This window comes from Sciurus vulgaris (assembly GCF_902686455.1).
Source record: "Sciurus vulgaris genome assembly, chromosome: 17".
NCBI classification, from domain to species: domain Eukaryota; kingdom Metazoa; phylum Chordata; class Mammalia; order Rodentia; family Sciuridae; genus Sciurus; species Sciurus vulgaris.
Genome location: NC_136478.1, coordinates 68979738 through 68997597, shown reverse-complemented (window position 1 = coordinate 68997597; position 17860 = coordinate 68979738). Strand labels below are relative to the sequence as shown.

Sequence of the window (17860 nt, the reverse complement as noted above, 5' to 3'; positions counted from 1 at the left end):
CCCAGACCCCCCCTTTGAAATTTCCCGGCAGCTTTGTCCCCCTTTTCCCTTTCATGTGCGACCCCTCCCGATGTGTGGTTTCTGCCTTTATAAACCTACAAGATTTTCTGCTAGGGACTCGACTCCTCGAGTTGGGTCCCAGCGCGCTGGAATAAACACCTCTTGCGGTTTGCATCAAGTGACGCCTCCTGCGGTTGATTGGGGTTGCCGTCCATCCATGGGACAGAGTTGGGGTTTCCTTTTTGGGGGCCTTACAACAGCCACCTTTAATCCCTCACCAGAACTTGCTGAACTATTAAGTTTCAATCTAGGGAAGCCAACCCACTCCAAAGGTCATCCAAGAGATTTGAGGAATGCAAAAGCAGAACAATCAGCCCCAACTGAAGATTCCATTTTAATGTTTCATTTTGACTTTGGGGCCCCCTGCATGTGCCTTTTCTATAGGAATGATCTTCAGTAATTTTGATTTTAAAATATCTACTGTTTTAAAGCACAGTCTTTTATGTTGTGGTTAAGCAGCTCATGGTGATGTGAGTGACCACTGGCCTTAGCCCTGCTCGCCCTGCAACCCAGATGTGGTCCTGGGAGGGTCTCTGGAGCTGAGCACAGGTGAGTGGTCACCTTCAGGTGCACTGGGAATGGAAAGAAAATTTATGCTGGTGTTGTGCCCTGCAGCTCGAGACCCCACAAAGACCACCAGAGACCACGATCAATGCAAGCAACAAAGAGTCATTTATTGGCAAGCTTGAGCCTGGTCCTCTGCGCACTCGGTAGCCTGGTGATGCTAAGAGGCCCCGAGCCTTTGTTCAACAGGCCTGTTTATAATGAAAGGCAAACAGTTTTACAGTGTTGTTTTTAATTGGCTGACATAAAATTATATACGATGTTATTTTAAGTTCTGAGTCTCCGAGAGAAGTGTTATCATTATCTTTTGAGTTTGCTTTTGCACAGGCAAGGTCACGGAAAAGAGGTGAAGATTCTTCGCAGCTTTTATGAGGGGTTGAGGGCAATTAGGGAAGAGCTTCGTACTTACACAGGCCGAGGTTTTTATGAGGGGCTGAGGGCAGTTAGGGAAGAGGCTTTTGTTTACACAGGTGCAGGCTCTATCTTTACACTGGGCTTTAGGGAAACAGCGAAAACTGCGCATCCACGGAGACAGTTTCGCATTTCAGCTCCTACTTTGCATCCCTTTCACCGGCCTGCGGCTCCACAAGCAGGGGCTCCAGGTCCCAGGAGTGGAATCTCCCCAGGCCCCGCCCCTGGGCGTGGCGCCCCACCCACCGTGTGGCGTCCCACCCACCGCGGGGCGGTCCCCGCGCCTCGCGTCCTCTGGCTCCGCCCCATGCCCCGCCCACCCCTCCTGATCTCCTACTCCGCATCTCATGGGCTCTCTGCTTCTCTGGACCCGGAAGCGGATCACGGAGCCCGGGTGGCAGCGGGGCGCGTGAGTTCCCTGCTCAGTGGCCGCGTCTCCTCGGGACCGTCGGGTCGGCCTGCGACCCCGGCGACTTGCACGGACCCGCCGGGTTTCGGGCTGGGCCGCGTGGACGCTCCGCTCGGCCCCGCTCCCTCCCCGGCCTGGGCAGCGTTCCGGAGTTCGCCTGTGTTTTGCAGGCCAAGCCCTGCCTTCACCTGGCCCTGCTCCCCACCTGGCCCTGTCCTCCCCACTTGGCCCTGTTCGCCCCACCTGGCCCTGCCCTTCTCAGTCCAGTCCTTCTTCACCTGGGCCTGTCCTCACCCGACCCTTTACTCGCCCAGCCATGGCCTCTTACCTGCCCTGTTCTTACCCCCCCTTGGCCTGCTACCTGGCACCTCAGGCAGAGCCTGGGAGCAGAGGACAGACTATCAGCAGGCATGGCAGAGGGCAGCAGTGGTGCTGGGACGAGAAGAGGCATAACAGGTGACAAGGAGAGCCCAGGGAGGAGCCTAGGGATGTGGGTGTCCAGAGCATGGGGACAGGGGCCTGCAGCAGGCAGGGCAGAGGGAGAGAGTGGGTGGGGAAGAAAGAGGCAGAAATACATGGACTCTGGGGACAAGCAGGAGCCTGGGGAGAAAGACTGACCAGAGGTGAAGGGAGTAGCAGGATTGGGGACGACCAGGTGGAGAGAAGGAATAGAGTAAGGAGGGGAGAAAGCAGGAGTGGGGAAGCAGAGTGAGCAGGAACCCCCAGTGGGAGGTGGTAAAGGAACAGAATAGAGGTGAGGAAAGAAAAGGCAAACTACTGTCAATGAGGCTTTTATTTTAAAGTTACTGGGGTAACAGGATAGCCCCCTGATCCAGCCCAAAGACAGTGAGTGAACTGTGTTGAGGGTCACCCTCCTTCCTTGCCTGATTTGTGGTGTCATGTAGGGAATGTGTGAGATAGAAAGCACAACGTGTTTTTCCTTTTCTCACACTGAATGCAACCATGAGGGCTCGGCACACAATTCTTCACCCCCGTCTCACAAATGTCCAGAGATTCTCCCCATCAACAAAGGATTTCTGTGCCACCTGCCAAATTAGCGTTCTGGAATTATATTCAGATCTGGCAGTTAGAACCTGGAGTTAGCTTCAGATACCACAGAGCTTTCTCCTACAATGCTCCTCACTTGGCATGCCAGTCACCTTAAGCCATTGGGACCCCCTGCTCAGGCCCTGTTATTTGGCTAGAGGGGTTCACAGCCCTGAAGGAAACATTGCATTTTTGTTTGTGTGCTTGTTATGAAGAAAGTGACACACAGGTACAGAGGGACAGGGAGATGGAAGAGGGATGCCAAAGATTAATTGAAAGCAAGAAGGGTGTTTAGGGAACCATGAGTTATCAGGGAGGAGTCTGCCAGAGAACTGGTCATTATTGGAAAAACCACATAATTATGTAGTTTGGTGAATAGAGAGGAGGTACTGTGTGTTGAATGTCAGAGCAGATGAAACAGGGTGGATTTTTCCTGTATTAGACAGTAAAAGGATCTTGTCCAACTTGTCCTCCCTTCTAAAGCTTGTGTCTCTCTGCTGCCTGAAGTGTGTATGTCCTTGCCCCTGGCTGGCGCTGACCCTTTGGTCATGCACCTAACCATCCTGTCTCACAGTCTGAAAATGTGTGGCATCCTTACCATGTGTATCATCAGTTTTCCACACACAGAATTACTTTGATCATTGTCCCCAGAACACTAGCATTGAACATTTCCAAACACAGGAAATAAAGCTTTCTTTTGTTTCCCATTCTGTCTCTAAAACATGAAATACTTTATTAATTACATTTTTCTCTGTGATATGTATTCCCCTTTAAGAGTAAATTTATATTCTGAAAACTTCTTTATATGCTGTATTCTAATAGTGGAGTGACATCTTCCAATCAAGCTTTCTCATCCAGCCTAATCTAATAGTTTAATTTTCACAGTCTTGTGATTCACCATATCTAAATCCATTTTAAATGTCATGTCCTCATATCTCTTTTCCTGTCAGTAGCACATTGCATGGTTGTTGACTCCCCCTTCTTTTTTCTTGGCTTTGAGGACATCCTACTGATCTTAAAACTCTGCTTGTGTTCATTGTGTCTCCTCCCTGACCACTAGGCGGTTCCTCTGCAGGCAGGCCCACCGTGGTGGGGAGGCATCCGCCCCAGATGCTCTCCCCATGGTCCTCAACATCTCAGACAGGGTGATCCTATACTTGAGGGGGCTTGAATGGACACCTCCACATACATTGAAAGTATACAGTATATTATGATATTGGTTAGTTTTACACCTTAGAGGAGAAAGAAAAAAATGACGTTTTTGGAGGGGCAAGAAAACTAGAGTTCACACTGCTCTTGAGGCTTGTGAGAAAGATGTGGGAAGACCTGGGTCCTGGTTGCTCTGCTTCCCCAAGGCCTCTGCCCTCGTTCCTGCTGTGTCTTCTGCTCACTCACCTTCAGCCACACAGGCCTCTTTCCTTTTCCTGGCACAAGGTTGCTCCTACCTCTGGGCCTTCACTGGGTTCTGTCCCTCTGCCTAGCCCTTCATGGCCCTTGAATGCAGGTGGCCAACACCTAGGGTCTTTCTTTATTATGACATCACCTGCTCCATGGAGACTCCTGTGACCTCCCCAGCTCCTGTAACACTCCAGCCTCACTCTGCCCCACCTCTGGTCCATGCAGCCTGCTCTGCCTGTTTCCTTCTGTCCTTCACTGTCCACCGTCTGGATCCTGGTGAGAACAAGGCTCCAAGAGGGCCAGAGCAAGAAGGTGTATAGTGGGCTGGGCTTGCCCTTCTGCGAGGTATTCAATCCTGGCTTGCCATGAGTGTGCTGAGGCATTTTGAGATGAGTCTGTCCCCTAACTGGACATCCCACTGATGGAGTGAGGCTGGCGCCCAGCCTTAATAATAATTAAGGTTGATTCTCTTCTTGGTGCAGCTCTGAGTACCTGCTCTGTGTCTTCCATTCCAAGGGCTTAGATTAGCCTGAGATCTGGGAAGAGGTGATGGGGCCAGGCTATGGTTCAGATTGGTCAGGACCAGGCTGTGCCGTGAAGGGGAGCCCAGTGCTGCCAGCTCCCCACTGCTGCAGCCTGTGTGTGGGCTTTACCAGCAGGGAAATAAGGCCCAAAGAAAGGAGTCAGGCCTAAAGAAAGGAGTCAGAAGTCTCCTGTGGGCCTTCCTGCAGGAGTTGTCTATGCTGGGTCTCTCTGGTGCAGTTTGAAACCAGGAACCATCTTCCCACATGCTGAGATCCTTGTGTGTGTGTGTGTGTCTATGGCAGAAGAAGCAGGTGTGCTGATGTGAGCCTTAAACAGTTTGTTTCCACCATCCAGGATTGACTACTAAAGACTCATGTTGCCTGAGAAAGAAGCTCTGAGGAAGAGTAGGAAAGCAAAGGAGTCAGGAAAGACTGTCATTGAGGTAAAGTGATGTTCTCAGGTGGTCCTGAGTCCCTTCTGCAGTGCTGGGTGTGGGAGCTGCTGGCCTCATGTGATTGCAGCCTCCCACCTGACAGGTGTGTCTGCACCCCCTGGGCCTCCCTCAGCCCCTCTTCTGTGCACTCAGATTCCATCGCACTGTGACCCAGTGTCAGGGAACCCCTGAGGAGGTGTCCTGGGTGTGGTCCTGGGAATCCTCTGTCAGGTGAGCATGCTGTGTGGTGGGTGTTCTGTCCTCTACACCATGTCTCTCTGCTCTAGAGCTCACTTTTTCCTTCCTTTTGCTTCTGTTGTCTTTAGTTGGCTCTTTTCCCCTTGAGGTGCACAGTTAGTTGACCTGAGATTCTTTGTCCTCATTGTACTACCCTAATGTCCTCTTTTTGACTTTTCCTTCACTGCATTCCATGAGTTTTGGTGTATTCATTTTTACTTTCTTTTGCTTCAGATATTTTTGAACCCTTTGTTGTTACAATTGGTTGGTTAAGAATAAGGTGTTTCCTTTCCCCATATTTGGGGCGTTAATTTTTCTTCTGCCTTGACTTCTGTATTTAATCCATTGTGCACAGGAACACAACTGGGATCTTTTCAAGCTTCTGAAACTGAATTTTGAGATTTGTGACCTAATCTGTCTCAAAAGAAAAAAAAATAAATAGAGCTGGGTAGATGACTTAGTGGTCAAGCATCCTGGTTTCAATCCCGGTAGTAAAAAAAAAAAATGCTGGCCGTGTCACTCAGTGGTGAAGTACCCATGTTCAGTCCCATTAAAAATGAAAATCCATTTTATGCTTTTTTAAGGTGAGGTGTGTACCTTCAGCCTTGCCCCAGGCCTCTGGTTGGTTCTGTGCTGGGCTGGGAATGTGCTGGCAGTAATGGGGGTGCCTTCCTGCACCTGCCCCTGCCTGTGCACCTGCAGATCCATGATGGAGCCCAGGACCTGTTCCACATCTCACTTAGGAAACCTGCTGTCAGTTTTCACTGCACAGTCTCTGTCCCTAAGTCTCTGATTGCCCAGGTTCAGCTCTGATTCCAGAACACCTGGGTTGGGTTTTGCTCTGCCATTTTGCACTCTGTGGATCAAGGTGAGTTTCCTAAACTCATGAACACAGGACTGTCACCACCTACGTCACTAACCTTGCAATTGTCACTGTGCTGTTGAGATTCTACTGTTGTCCAGCCAAGGTGGACTTGTCTTCTCAGGACACAGGTCATAGTCTGGCTCACCTAGATCCTGACCATTACCTGCTGAGTTTAACATTGGGTCTCAATTCACAGACACAGCCTGTGTTTGTCTTCCATTTGTGTGTTTCTTTCTTGTTTCTTTTATAAGTGGAAGCGAACCTAGGCCCATCTACCATTGACCATCAAGTTACATTCCCAATTCCTGTTTCTTTTTTTTTCATTTTTTCTTTTTCTTTTTTTTTTTTTTTTAATAGTAATCAGGGCCTTGCTGCATTACTGAGGTTGCTTCAGATCCTACGTCAGCCTCCCGGGTCTGGGATTACAGGTGTACACCACTATGCTCAGCTACTATGTTTCTTGTGTTGTCCACAAGGGAGAAATCGGTACAGATTTATGGAGAACCATGTGTAAAGGAAAAGTGTAAGAAAACACAACTCAGGAGCTATAACATGCTAAAAAATACCAGAACATGTGAGACCACAGGAAAAGTGAGCTCACTTTCTCCTTGTTTATGCACCACCCACAGAAAGCTTCTGTGATCCCAGGTGAGTCAGGGGTTTTCCTATACACCAGGCAAGCAGTTCCTCAGAGGGCACCTTGTCATTTCACATCCTGACACTGTCCATGAAGCTATGTGGTGAATCCCACCAGCTGAGGGTTCTGTCCCACAACCGTGCCCCCTTTTCAGTATTTGCCAATATTAGGCAAAAGTATGGCCTGTGATTTTGAATGGCCTGCTGTACATAGGGGTGTCCTTCATCCCATCTTCATATTCAAAAAGTGGGTAAAGAGCTTTCATAAAACCATGAAGCAATTTACTTGCATTCGCCTTTGTTGTAACTCATGTTTAGAAGCCTGCAGGTAAGCCAAGGATGGAAGAGATGTATATAGGCTGAGGTGTGAGGCAAAGGACATGGAGCTCATGTGACTTTTCTGGGTGGGTCTCCCTCCACCAACCTCAACCCCTGTGTTCATCCGAACATCCCTTCAACTCCATCCTCTTGAGTTTTTAGGGAGGCTTCATTACGTAGGCAGGATTTGATTACATCAAGGGTGTGGGTGATCAGGTGGGACTTGAGTCCCTCTCCCTTCCCTGGAGGTTAGGTGGCAGGACTGAGTGTTACAACTGCCTCTTCTGCCTGAGGCTTTCTGGGGAGCAGCCCCCTCTTGAAACTCTCTAGGGGCCTCCAGCCCCCACTCTTCCCACTGGCACAGAAATCTTTCTTAGCACTCGAGGGATTCCAGGTGAGCTACATATCAGCAAACAGACAAATACCAAACATGTGTTCTGTAACCTCACAGTGCAGATCTTGCTCATTTCAATCAGATGGATGCTTAGGATTCACCGTACTTCTCATTTATTCTTAATTTACTTATTCACAGTAATGGGATTGAACCTAGGGCCCCTCCACCATTACATCCCTCCTCCTTAAGCTCTTCATTCTCAGACAGGATCTTGCTCTGTGTCCCAGTCTGGCCTGCAACTTACAATGTTCCCACCTCAGCCTGGGTTCCAGCTGGGTTCCAAGCATGTGCCACCATGCCTGGCTACTCTGGTTCACATTTCACATGAAGATCATATCTGTCCCCACTGCCCCATTGTGAAGCCTGTTTTCATTTCAGGGTCTGCTGACATTCAGGGATATGGCCATTGAATTCTCCCAGGAGGAGTGGAAGTGCCTGGTTCCTGCCCAGAGGACGCTGTACAGGGAGGTGATGCTGGAGACCCACAGGAACCTGGTCTCCCTGGGTGAGCTGGACTTTCCCCTGAGGCCAGGTCTGCCCTGTCGCCCTTTGTCTTTGGGATGCTCTGCATTGGTGACTGAAGCCCTGCTGCCTGTGAAATGAGAGCTCCACAGTGTGGCCTCTGTACCTGGTCTGTCCCTTTCTCCAGAGGTCCTGCCCCCTTCGTGGTCCTGCAGTGGTGGTTCCAGGGCTGAAGTACAGCATAAAGCCCATGGCCGACGGTTAAAGTACCCAGTTCCCCATCTTCTGTCCCTGTGCTTTGATTCAGTGGTTCTTGGAGGACAGGTAGATAGCTATATGTTATAGTGAAATATTCTCTGTATCGCTCTGTAAGGTTTTCCTTCTCACGTACAGATAGGGCTGGATTCTGGAAAAGCCCCAGTGCATCACCTTCCTGTCTCTTTACAAACAGGAATGTGTCCTTTAGACCTGAGTGTCTTCTCCTTGTTGGAGCAAGGGAGGGAGCCCTGTCCTGTGGATGGCCACGTGGGAATGTGCAAGACACCACATGGGTGGGCATGTGTGGCAGGTGTGAATGCAGGTAAGAGCTCAGGTGGGCAGAGGGGCAGCTGCCCATCAAGCAGTGTTGGGGAGCTTTGGCAGTGGGAGGGGTCAGAGAGAAGGTGAATTGATTGCCTGAGGTTTATATGCAAGGACTTTGATTTCAAGCTCCATGTCCCCCTTTTCCTCCTTTCCTCCCACCCTCCTCTGTGTACTACATTTTCTTCTATGTATGTATATAAAGGTGAAATCCTTCTTGGTATCTTTACATGGGAATGTAACATGATTTTGTAAAATTCATTCCATTTTCTCCCCACTTTCTTCCTCCTTCCCTCTGGTTCTCCTCCTCCTCCACTAATATTCCCTGTATCCTTATAATACTGGTCACCTCCTCAATGAGCTTTTCTGCTTTATTTTGTTCTAGTTTGTACATGTTTGAACAACCATTTGATCCTTAATTTTTATCTGGTTTATTTTACTTATTTCAATATTTCTTTGCTTCCAGCCCACCAAAGAATTCCTTGTAATGTCAAAGCAGACATTTCTCATAAATATGAACATGATTTTAAAGATTCTTTATTATTTGTACAAAAACCAGCAACAGACATTCCTCCAGCAGCTCACAAATCTAATGAGGTTGAAAAATCCTTTATTCAAGGCTCACACTGTACTAGACATCAGAATATTAATGCCGGCAAAAAACAATTTATGTGTGATATATGTGGCAAGCTCTTCAATAAAAAATCAAAACTTACATATCATCGTATAATTCATACTGGAGAGAAACCGTACAAATGTAACGAGTGTGGCAAGGTTTTCAATGACAGTTCGCACCTTGCACAACACTCGAGAATCCACACTGGAGAGAAGCCTTTCAGATGTGATGAGTGCAGCAAGGTCTTCCGTTACAAGTCCTACCTAGCAACCCACAGGAGAGTTCACACTGGGGAGAAACCTTACAAGTGTGATGCATGTGGCAAGGGCTTCAGTCAGACTTCACACCTGGCAAGTCATCGTAGAATCCATACTGGAGAGAAACCTTTCAAATGTAATGAGTGTGGAAAGGTCTTTAGCCGCAACTCATACCTCATTCAACATGTGATAATCCACACTGGAGAAAAACCATACAAATGCAATGAGTGTGGCAAGGTCTTCAATAAAGAATCGATCCTTACGAGTCATCGTAGAATTCACACTGCAGAGAAACCTTACAAATGTGATGAATGTGGAAAGTTCTTCAAACAGAGTGCACAGGTTACACAGCATCGGAGTATCCACACTGGAGAGAAACCTTTCAAGTGCATTGAGTGTGGCAAGGTGTTCCGTTTAAAATCATGCCTTACGAATCATGTGAGATTGCACACTGGAGAGAAACCTTTCAAATGCAATGAATGTGGAAAGGTCTTCCGTCAAAAATCAAACCTTACAACTCATTGTAGAATTCATACTAGAGAAAAACTTTAGAAATCTATTAAGTGTGTGACAGAGTTCAATCACATTTCACACCTTGCACAATAGAGAATTCACAACTGGAGATAATCTTCACAAATGTACTGAGGGTGGAAAATCATCAGCATGCACTCAGTCTTCTGTACACAGCAGGTAAGGCACAGAAGCATAATGATTTTGGCCAAGACTTTCCTCAGTGCTCCCATCTCAGTGGACATCGTTGATCCTTGCTGGAGAGAAATCATGGATATGTCTGCATGTGCCAAGGTCTGGCACAGTTCACAGGTTGCACAACATTCAAGAAGATCTGCTGGAGGTAGAACTTGAATGCAAGGAGGGTGGCATCCCCATATCATGAGTACAAGCAGGGAGGGTGGCACTCCCACATCATGAGTATGAGCAGCATCTATAAAAATCACAGCATACAGGACAGAGACTTCCAGGTCTCAGAATCCAGTAGGCATCAGAGGGACATCTTTGAGGAAGCTGAGCAAAAGTCATGTGCATGACTTTTCCTCAAAACCTGGAACAGAGCACTTGACCCAGAGAGCAGCCATCCAAGTTTAAGGAATGAGGGTTTTTTTAGTCAATTTTTTTGTGATTTTGTTGTCCTTAGAAGATTTGTTCTGGCGAGAAATCAGACAGACATCATGACCCTGGATAGTTCATTCACCAAGAGAGTATCCTTTAGCATTCATCAACAAATCCATAATAGAAAGGACTCTAACAAATGTACTGGTGTATACATTATTTCTCCCAATCTCACACAATACTTCATGTCTGAGAATTTATAGGAAGAATAAAGGTCTCTGTGTCTCCAAGATTAGCTTCTGGTCTTGCATACTATGGAAGAATTACAAGTCAGAACCTGTTAAAACTCATGATATATCAAAGGTGCAGGGACATTTGAAAAGCACCAATTCCCTTCAGTTTGTAAAGTGTTTCATTTGTAGAGATTACTTGGAAAGCTGCCTTGCTCGCCTTGGGTTCTGTGCCTTCCTTACAGGCTTATCACCGCTGTGTCCAGAAAGGAACACAGGGGCCAAGGCCTTACTTCATGAAACGAAGATCGCTGTTGTCCGTGCACTGGAGGAGGACACTGCCTATTTGAATTCAGTAGTGTCTGCACCAAGGAGTATTTGGAAGGGACTGAGCAGGATGTAGAATTAGGATGTTGGTAGTCCTGATAGCTGTGGTCAGTGCACCCTTGTCCACTGTTGGATGCAGGTGAGAAATGCTCTACCAACTGCCTGAAGAAGGGCTTCCAGGTCCTTAGTCGCTGGCTTTGTACTGGAGGAGAGGACTGTGTTCTTTGGGACTGACTATGTCCAGGAAGAATGCAGGGGAATGGTGGCCACCTGCTGCATTTAATGGCCACAGATGTTGTTTAGCACAATTGGTGAGTAATTGATCTTATTCTCAGAATTGAAAAGGTATCAGTGAGAAGAGATTAACCAAAAGAACCACAATATCATGTTCTTGTGGAGAAATCACCTTTACCTGTTGATGTTATGTTTACTTCTGATTTATTTAGAATATACCATAGGTTTCATAGAGTAACTAATAAAATTTAATGTTTTCGCAAAACTGAAATCGTGAATCATGTTTCTTCTACAACACAGGTTTGTTCCGCCTCAGTGGGATTCTTTATACTGGAAACTTATCATGCACCATTAATTACTTAAGGTTGAAAGAGATTTCTAACAGATTTTTCTTCCATGGTAGATTGAATAACATATAACCCTGGGAACAGATAACCATGCTTAGTACCTGAGTTATTGTGTGCTCTGCCCTAGGTAAGTATGTGGAAGGATGAATGTCCCACAGAAGTGTTGCTTCGGACCTGGACACCTGAGATCTTGCATCATTGTTGAGGAATGTGTATCTCATACTTCCTTTTCCTCTCCCCTTCCCAAAGTACTGGGATTTAAGTCCAAGGCTGCCTTAACATTGAGGGACATTCTTATCCCCTTTATTTATGTTATTTTGTTTTATTTATTTCAATTTTGGGACAGGTCCTTGCTGAGTTGCACAGCCTGGTCTTCAACGTAGATCCTCCACCCTCAATCTTACTAGTCCTTGGGATTACTAGCATACACCACCATTGTTAATGTGTTTCTAAATGCCTCCCTTGTTTTCCCAGTAAGACACATAGAAGGCACCTTTTTCCATAAAGCAAAAATAAAAATATAGTAAGGGTTTGTACTAACGTGGGCACTAAAGATAAAATAGCATCCTCTCTCTCTGTCCTCTGTCTTGGAGTTCTCTTGAATAATTTGCCAACACGAATGTCACCAAACTTCGTAGCATACATCATGGGATTTGTTAGGTCTGCCCTCTCATCCTCCTAACGAGATTGTTATCTCATACTTCTGATCTCCTGACCAGAACTTTCTAAACAGCACCCACCTTCTGGTTGTTTTGTCAAGGGTGCCGACGCCACAGCCTGAAGTGCCGACCACACAGTGAGGCTTTCTGAGGAAGTGAAGTAGACAGGGAATGGAGACTGGCTTGTGTTGTGACAGGATGTAGTGTGGGCACCTGGGTTTGCTTCAGACTTCAGCTCTAACAACCCCTTACCCTGTGAGAAGAGGAGCGGCCAAGGTGAGGATGGGTGTACACAGTCCCGCATCATAGTCAAGCTCTGTGGTCCCTGAATGTTTGCTCTTGGTTCTCCTCACCTGTTGGTTTGGGAGGCTCCATTTTTCTTCACGCTCCTGGTTTACCATGTTCCTTCTCCTTCCACACAACCAGCTCCCATTTCATAGTGAGTTTTTTGGAAATGCTTTAGAAATACTGCTTAGATCAATCACCTAATCCATGTTCATACTACTTCAATGAAAGTGTTTGGAAATGATGAGAAATCCATATGATTAAAGATGTTTACAAGAACACTTTTCCTGAGGGATAAGATCTCACTTTCAGAAAATGATATGAGACAATATGTTACATGGCTTATTTTTAAGTCAAAATAATTGTTTCATATATGTATTTTCCCACCCTTTTCCCCATCACCGTAATGCACATTCTACAGTGCGTATTTCCTGCATTTGCATTCCAGTGAAATGTTGAAGGGTACAAATGAAGGTGCTTTATCATAAGTAGATTTCATGACATGGAGGTGATAACCAGGAGTCAGTAGGAGCACTACAGTGACGGAGGAGGGCCTGCTCACCCCTGCACATATTTGAGAGGGCTGAGATGGTGCTGGATGATGAGCTGGCATCTCTGTGTGAGCTGTCAGCCTGTGAACTTTACCAGCATCTGGAGAAGCCATGTGTACACAATGGTAGTTGGAGAGAAGGGTGTGAGGTTCCAGCTAGAGTTTATGACAGGAGGCGATCTGTGGCCAGTCCCAGGTGGTACTGCTGCCACTCTGGAGGTTGGGGTTCCTGCTCATGCAGAGTCCCTGGCAGGGTCAGATGACATTCGTGTTCCTCTCACTATACACACGACACTGATTTTCTCCCCTTCATGTATCCATCTGGGAATGCTTGGTATTTCCCTTCATAGAGTGATTGTTCCTGTTCACATTTATTTTTCTTTCTACCACTTACACGATCCCTGCTAGAAATGCTGTGTTATCTGTCCTCTTTGCAGTCTAACTAGGATCCTTACTATGTATAATGAGAATACACAGTGTAGTTTCATTCCGATCTCCTGCCTTCACTGTTCAGGAACATGCCCTGTGTCATGTTTCTAAATGCCTCTTTCTTCTGTGCCAATGAAGAGAGGACATGATTGTTGTTGAAAGGAAATCATTAATCTACTATTGTAAAAAGGAGAGTAAATTTCATTACATGAGATTTGTGATACATTTTGAGTGAAATTTGCATGCATAGAATGCACCGTAATTCACATGAAGTGAAAATTGAACTACAGTAAGAATGTGAAATATAAGAAAATCCAATGAATAAGGATAAAAATACACTTTTGTCCTTGAAGTGCTTGTGAGACTTCCTGAAAGATTAACGTTCATGAGTTTCCCGTTCACAATGAACATCCTCAATGGAATTTTTCTTGTAAAAAAAACTAGAAACTCATGTATTTGTCCCTAACATTTTTGCTAATTTGCACCACTCCCAGTTCAGGATTGAACCCCACCCAGATTGTTGGTTTCTCAGGAATGATGGTGCTATATGCTGAAGTGATCACAGAAGGCTCACAGCATGAGGGGGCCTTCCTGGGAAGCAGGGTGGACTTCCTACACTTGTCCACAAGTGACTGTCTCATGTGAGGGGGGTCCTGGGTGGTGCTGGTGAGGGAACCTGGTCATCAGAATTCCCAGCTGCTGTGAAAAGAAGGGGCCAGTTAGGGTTTATCATCAGCTTGCCAGATGGGCACAACAGAAAGGGAGTAGTGAGACTTGAGCAGTGTCAATGGTAAACATCAGAATGGGTCAGCTAAGCACAACCCTGAGTGTTCATTCCTGATACTCCTAGCCTCTCAGTTGTCATGGAGTAACTTACAACTTTTGTATGCCAATAATATACTATATTTCCCGATGCACATGTAGTTTGTATTCTACAGTATGTTGAAAATGTTTCTAAATACTGTTTAGACAGATTACCTCCCATTTTTATGGAAGTTCCATGAAAATTATTGTTTGGAAATGTTCTATAGACAATAAATAGGATTAAACAATTTTGCCAGATTATTGTGTTAGTCAGTTTTTTGTTGCTATGACAAAATACCTGAGAAAAAGGATGAAAGATTTATTTTAACTCAGTTTCAGACTCATGGGTTCCAGCGCATGGTTGGCTAGCTGCCTTGCTTTGGGCCAGAGGCAATGCCCATGATGACATGGTTGGCTAGCTGCCTTGCTTTGGGCCAGAGGCAATGCCCATGATGATCTCCTCATGGTGGAAGGGCATGGGTGGGGTGGCATGATCCTTGACTTCTGGTAGGTGTTCTATGTCGCTGGCTCTTTGCAGTTCCAAAATCCATGGATATTTGTCACCGCCTGCAGCAACAACTTGCACGGATCTTATGGGTGGTGGAGTGGAAACTGAGGCACTTCTATCTTTCTCTTTGGTGCACTGCTTTCTTGTTTGTTTATAGAGGATAGAGGAAATGAGGTTTACTTGCTTTGAGAGGAGAGAGAGAGAGACCCCGCTTATCAGAAAGAAAGAAATTTTGCTTAAGAGAGAAACTTTGAAAGAAAGACAGGCTTTTCTTAGAGCTTAGAAGGAGAGAGGCCTGCCATGCCTTAAAGTCCTGCATCCTGTGAACTAAGGGTGTGTCTACCTAAGGTCCCCTAGTGATGCGTCTCAGTTCTCCGTTCCGCAATCTGCCTTCCACAGCTGCCCCTACTTGTTGCTGTGTTTTTCCCTCTGGCTGCTTCTAATGGCTGCTGTGTCGTATCTTCTTCTCTGGCTACTGCTGCGCCATGTGCCTTTCCCTCTGGTTGCTTCTAATGGCTGCTATGGCGTGTCTTCTCTGGCTACTGCTGCGCTGCATGTCTTTCCCTCTGGTTGCTTCTAATGGCTGCTATGGCGTGTCTTCTTCTCTGGCTACTGCTGCGCCGTGTGTCTTTCCCTCTGGTTGCTTCTAAGGCTGCTGTGGCATATCTTCTTCTCCGGCTACTGCTGCGCCACGTGCCTTTCCCTCTGGTTGCTTCTAATGGCTGCTATGGCGTGTCTTCTGCTACTGCTTTTCTTCTGCTAATGGCTGCTGTAGCGTGTTTTTCCCTCTGGCTGCTGCTCCACGTGTGTCTTCTTCTACTAGCTTTTCTGGTAATGGCTGCTGCTTGTCTGTCTCGCTCCGCCTACACTTATATCACCTCCAGGACGGGGAGAGCAGGGCCACGCCTCTTACGCAAAGATTAGGCGAGACGCTCGAGCAGGCAATTGGTGCTCGAGAACACATGCACATACATTGTGTGCATGGACGAGAAAATCACCTGAGTGTGCTTATGTCAATTATGTCTGATCAGGCGCCATCCTGGCGCCGCCAACATGGCACAGCCCCCAACAGTTCTACCCTGTTCCGTGAGAGTGCTGAGGCATTTCACTGTAAGTCTGTCCACTCTCTGGACACTCCATCGATGGAGTCAGGCTGGTGTCCGGGCTTTAAAATACTTATGGCTAATTCTCCTCTGTGTGCAGCATTTAGTTCCTGGAGCTGCGTCCTCCACCCTGAAGGCTAAGATTAGCCTGAGATCCCAGGAGACATGAAGGGGACCATGCTGTGGTTCAGTTTGGTCAGGGCCAGGCTGTCTCTGAAGGGGAGCTGAGTGCTGTCCAGATCTCCACTGCTGCAGCCTGTGTGTGGGCTTCACCAGCAAAGAAATGAGTTCCAAAGAAAGGAGTCAGAAGTCTCCTGTGGGCCTTCCTGCAGGAGTTTACTGTGCCTGGGTCTTCTTGTTGTGGTGGGCAGCCAGGGATGAACCAATGATCTTCCCTATGCTGAGGTCCTCCCTGTGTGTGTGTGTTGTGGCACAGCAAGGGAGTGTGTTTATTCTGAACCTTAAAGGTATGTCTCCAGCACCCAGGACTGACTTCTAAAGACCTATGTTACCTTTGGAAGCAGCCCTGAGGAGCAAGAGGATAGAAAAGGAGACAGGGATGGCTGTCACTGAGGTAAAGTGATGTTCTCAGGTGATCCTGAGACCCTTTGATCCATTGGTTTTTATTTATTTATTTATTTTTTATTTTTTTTTTGCGGCACTGGGGATCGAACCCAAGGCTTTGTGCTTGCAAGGCAAGCACTCTACCGACTGAGCTATCTCCCCAGCCCCTCTTTGATACCATTGGTGACAAGTTCTACTCCCTGAATGTTGAAGTTTGAACATTAGAGACGCATACTGAGGCAAGCATATGAAGCAGATTTTATTTAAAGGTAGTAACACAGACTTCTCCTGGAGGCAGAAGGAGGCCATGGCAGGTATTCTGGTATCCCAAGATGGTCCTGCCTCTTTAATAGACTAAAGTTTCCTTTGTTCTCTTGCTCTCTCTCCACCTATCTTTCTCCTTCCTGCCACCCTGACTAGGCCCAGGAGATGCTGGTGGTCACCAAAAGTGGGAATCAGATGGGCAGGGGGAAGGGCCAAATGGAGTGATCCAGGCAGGTAGCAGACCAGGGGGCATGAATTATCAACTCCCTGTCTGCAACATTTGGGAGGGTAGTATAAACAGGTAATCTTGGTGATCAAAGCCCTCTGGAGACACTGACATTCCTTCTCCCAGGGGTGGTCTCCAACGTCCCAGGTTCAGATCAGCATCCATTTTCTCCATTCAACCCTATTATCTATCCCACACTAACTGCCTGCCTTTAATTCTGGCTTCACCTTCTGCAGTACTGGTCCAGGGAGCTGCTGGCCTCAGGTGACTGCAGCCTCCTGTCTGACAGGTGTGTCTGCACCTTCCTGGGCCTTTCTCAGCCCCTCTCCTATCCACTGAGATTCCATCCTACTGTGCACCTTGGCAGGGAAACCAACAGGAGGTGCCACTGGGCAGAGTCCTGGAGATCCTCTGTCATTGGTGCTGACATTTTCAAAGGTGAGCCTGCTGTGTGGCGGGTGTTCCATCCTCTACACCACTTCTCTGCTCTAGAGCTCCCTTTTTCCTTGCTTTTGCTTCTGTTGTCCTCAGTTGGCTCTTTTCCCCGTGAGGTGTGTAGTTAGTTGACCTGGGTTTCTTTGTCCTTGTAAAGTTTCACTACCCGAGTGTCCTCCTTTTGTTTTGTTCTTTACAGCACTGCATAGATTTTGTTATATTCATTTTCATTTTGCTTTTGTTCCAGATATTTTCTGAATCTTTTTCCTGTTGTTACCATTGAATGTTTAATAACGAGGTGTTTTATTTCACCATATTTGGAGGTGTTAATTTTTCTTCTTCCTTGACTTCTGTATTGATTCCAGTGTGCACAGGAAGAACATTCAGGTGCTTTCAAGCTTCTAAAACTAAATTTTAATATTTGTGACATAATCTCTGGAACATCATGTAGATGTTGCTTGTGAATTTTTTTAATTTTAATTTTTCTCATTCATTTGTTGTAATCAGTTGTACATGACAGTAGAATGCGTTTATACATTTTGATAGATCATGTGTTTTATGAGTCATGTTTTGTGCTGCCCTCTGGTGTAGTGTTCAGGGCCGGTGTGGGAGATCC

The 17860-nt window shown here is 46.7% G+C and overlaps 2 protein-coding genes across 13 annotated transcripts in view; one reads left to right on the top strand and one right to left on the bottom strand.

Annotated features, from left to right (window-relative positions):
- LOC306648249 (uncharacterized protein) overlaps positions 1-11335 on the top strand; it is a 74635-nt gene extending 63300 nt beyond the window's left edge. For 2 of the 12 annotated variants that reach the window (XM_079118202.1, XM_079118204.1), the window contains exons 2-5: positions 4769-4856; positions 7676-7802; positions 8211-8339; positions 8805-11335. In XM_079118202.1, coding sequence (XP_078974328.1) covers positions 4788-4856; positions 7676-7802; positions 8211-8339; positions 8805-9763 — 1284 coding nt within the window. In that variant the 5' untranslated portion in view covers positions 4769-4787 and the 3' untranslated portion in view covers positions 9764-11335. The other 10 variants (XM_079118205.1, XM_079118198.1, XM_079118197.1 and 7 more) reach the window with 9 other exon arrangements.
- LOC306648285 (zinc finger protein 320-like) overlaps positions 1-17860 on the bottom strand; it is a 182013-nt gene that overhangs the window by 98397 nt on the left and 65756 nt on the right. The window lies entirely within an intron of this gene.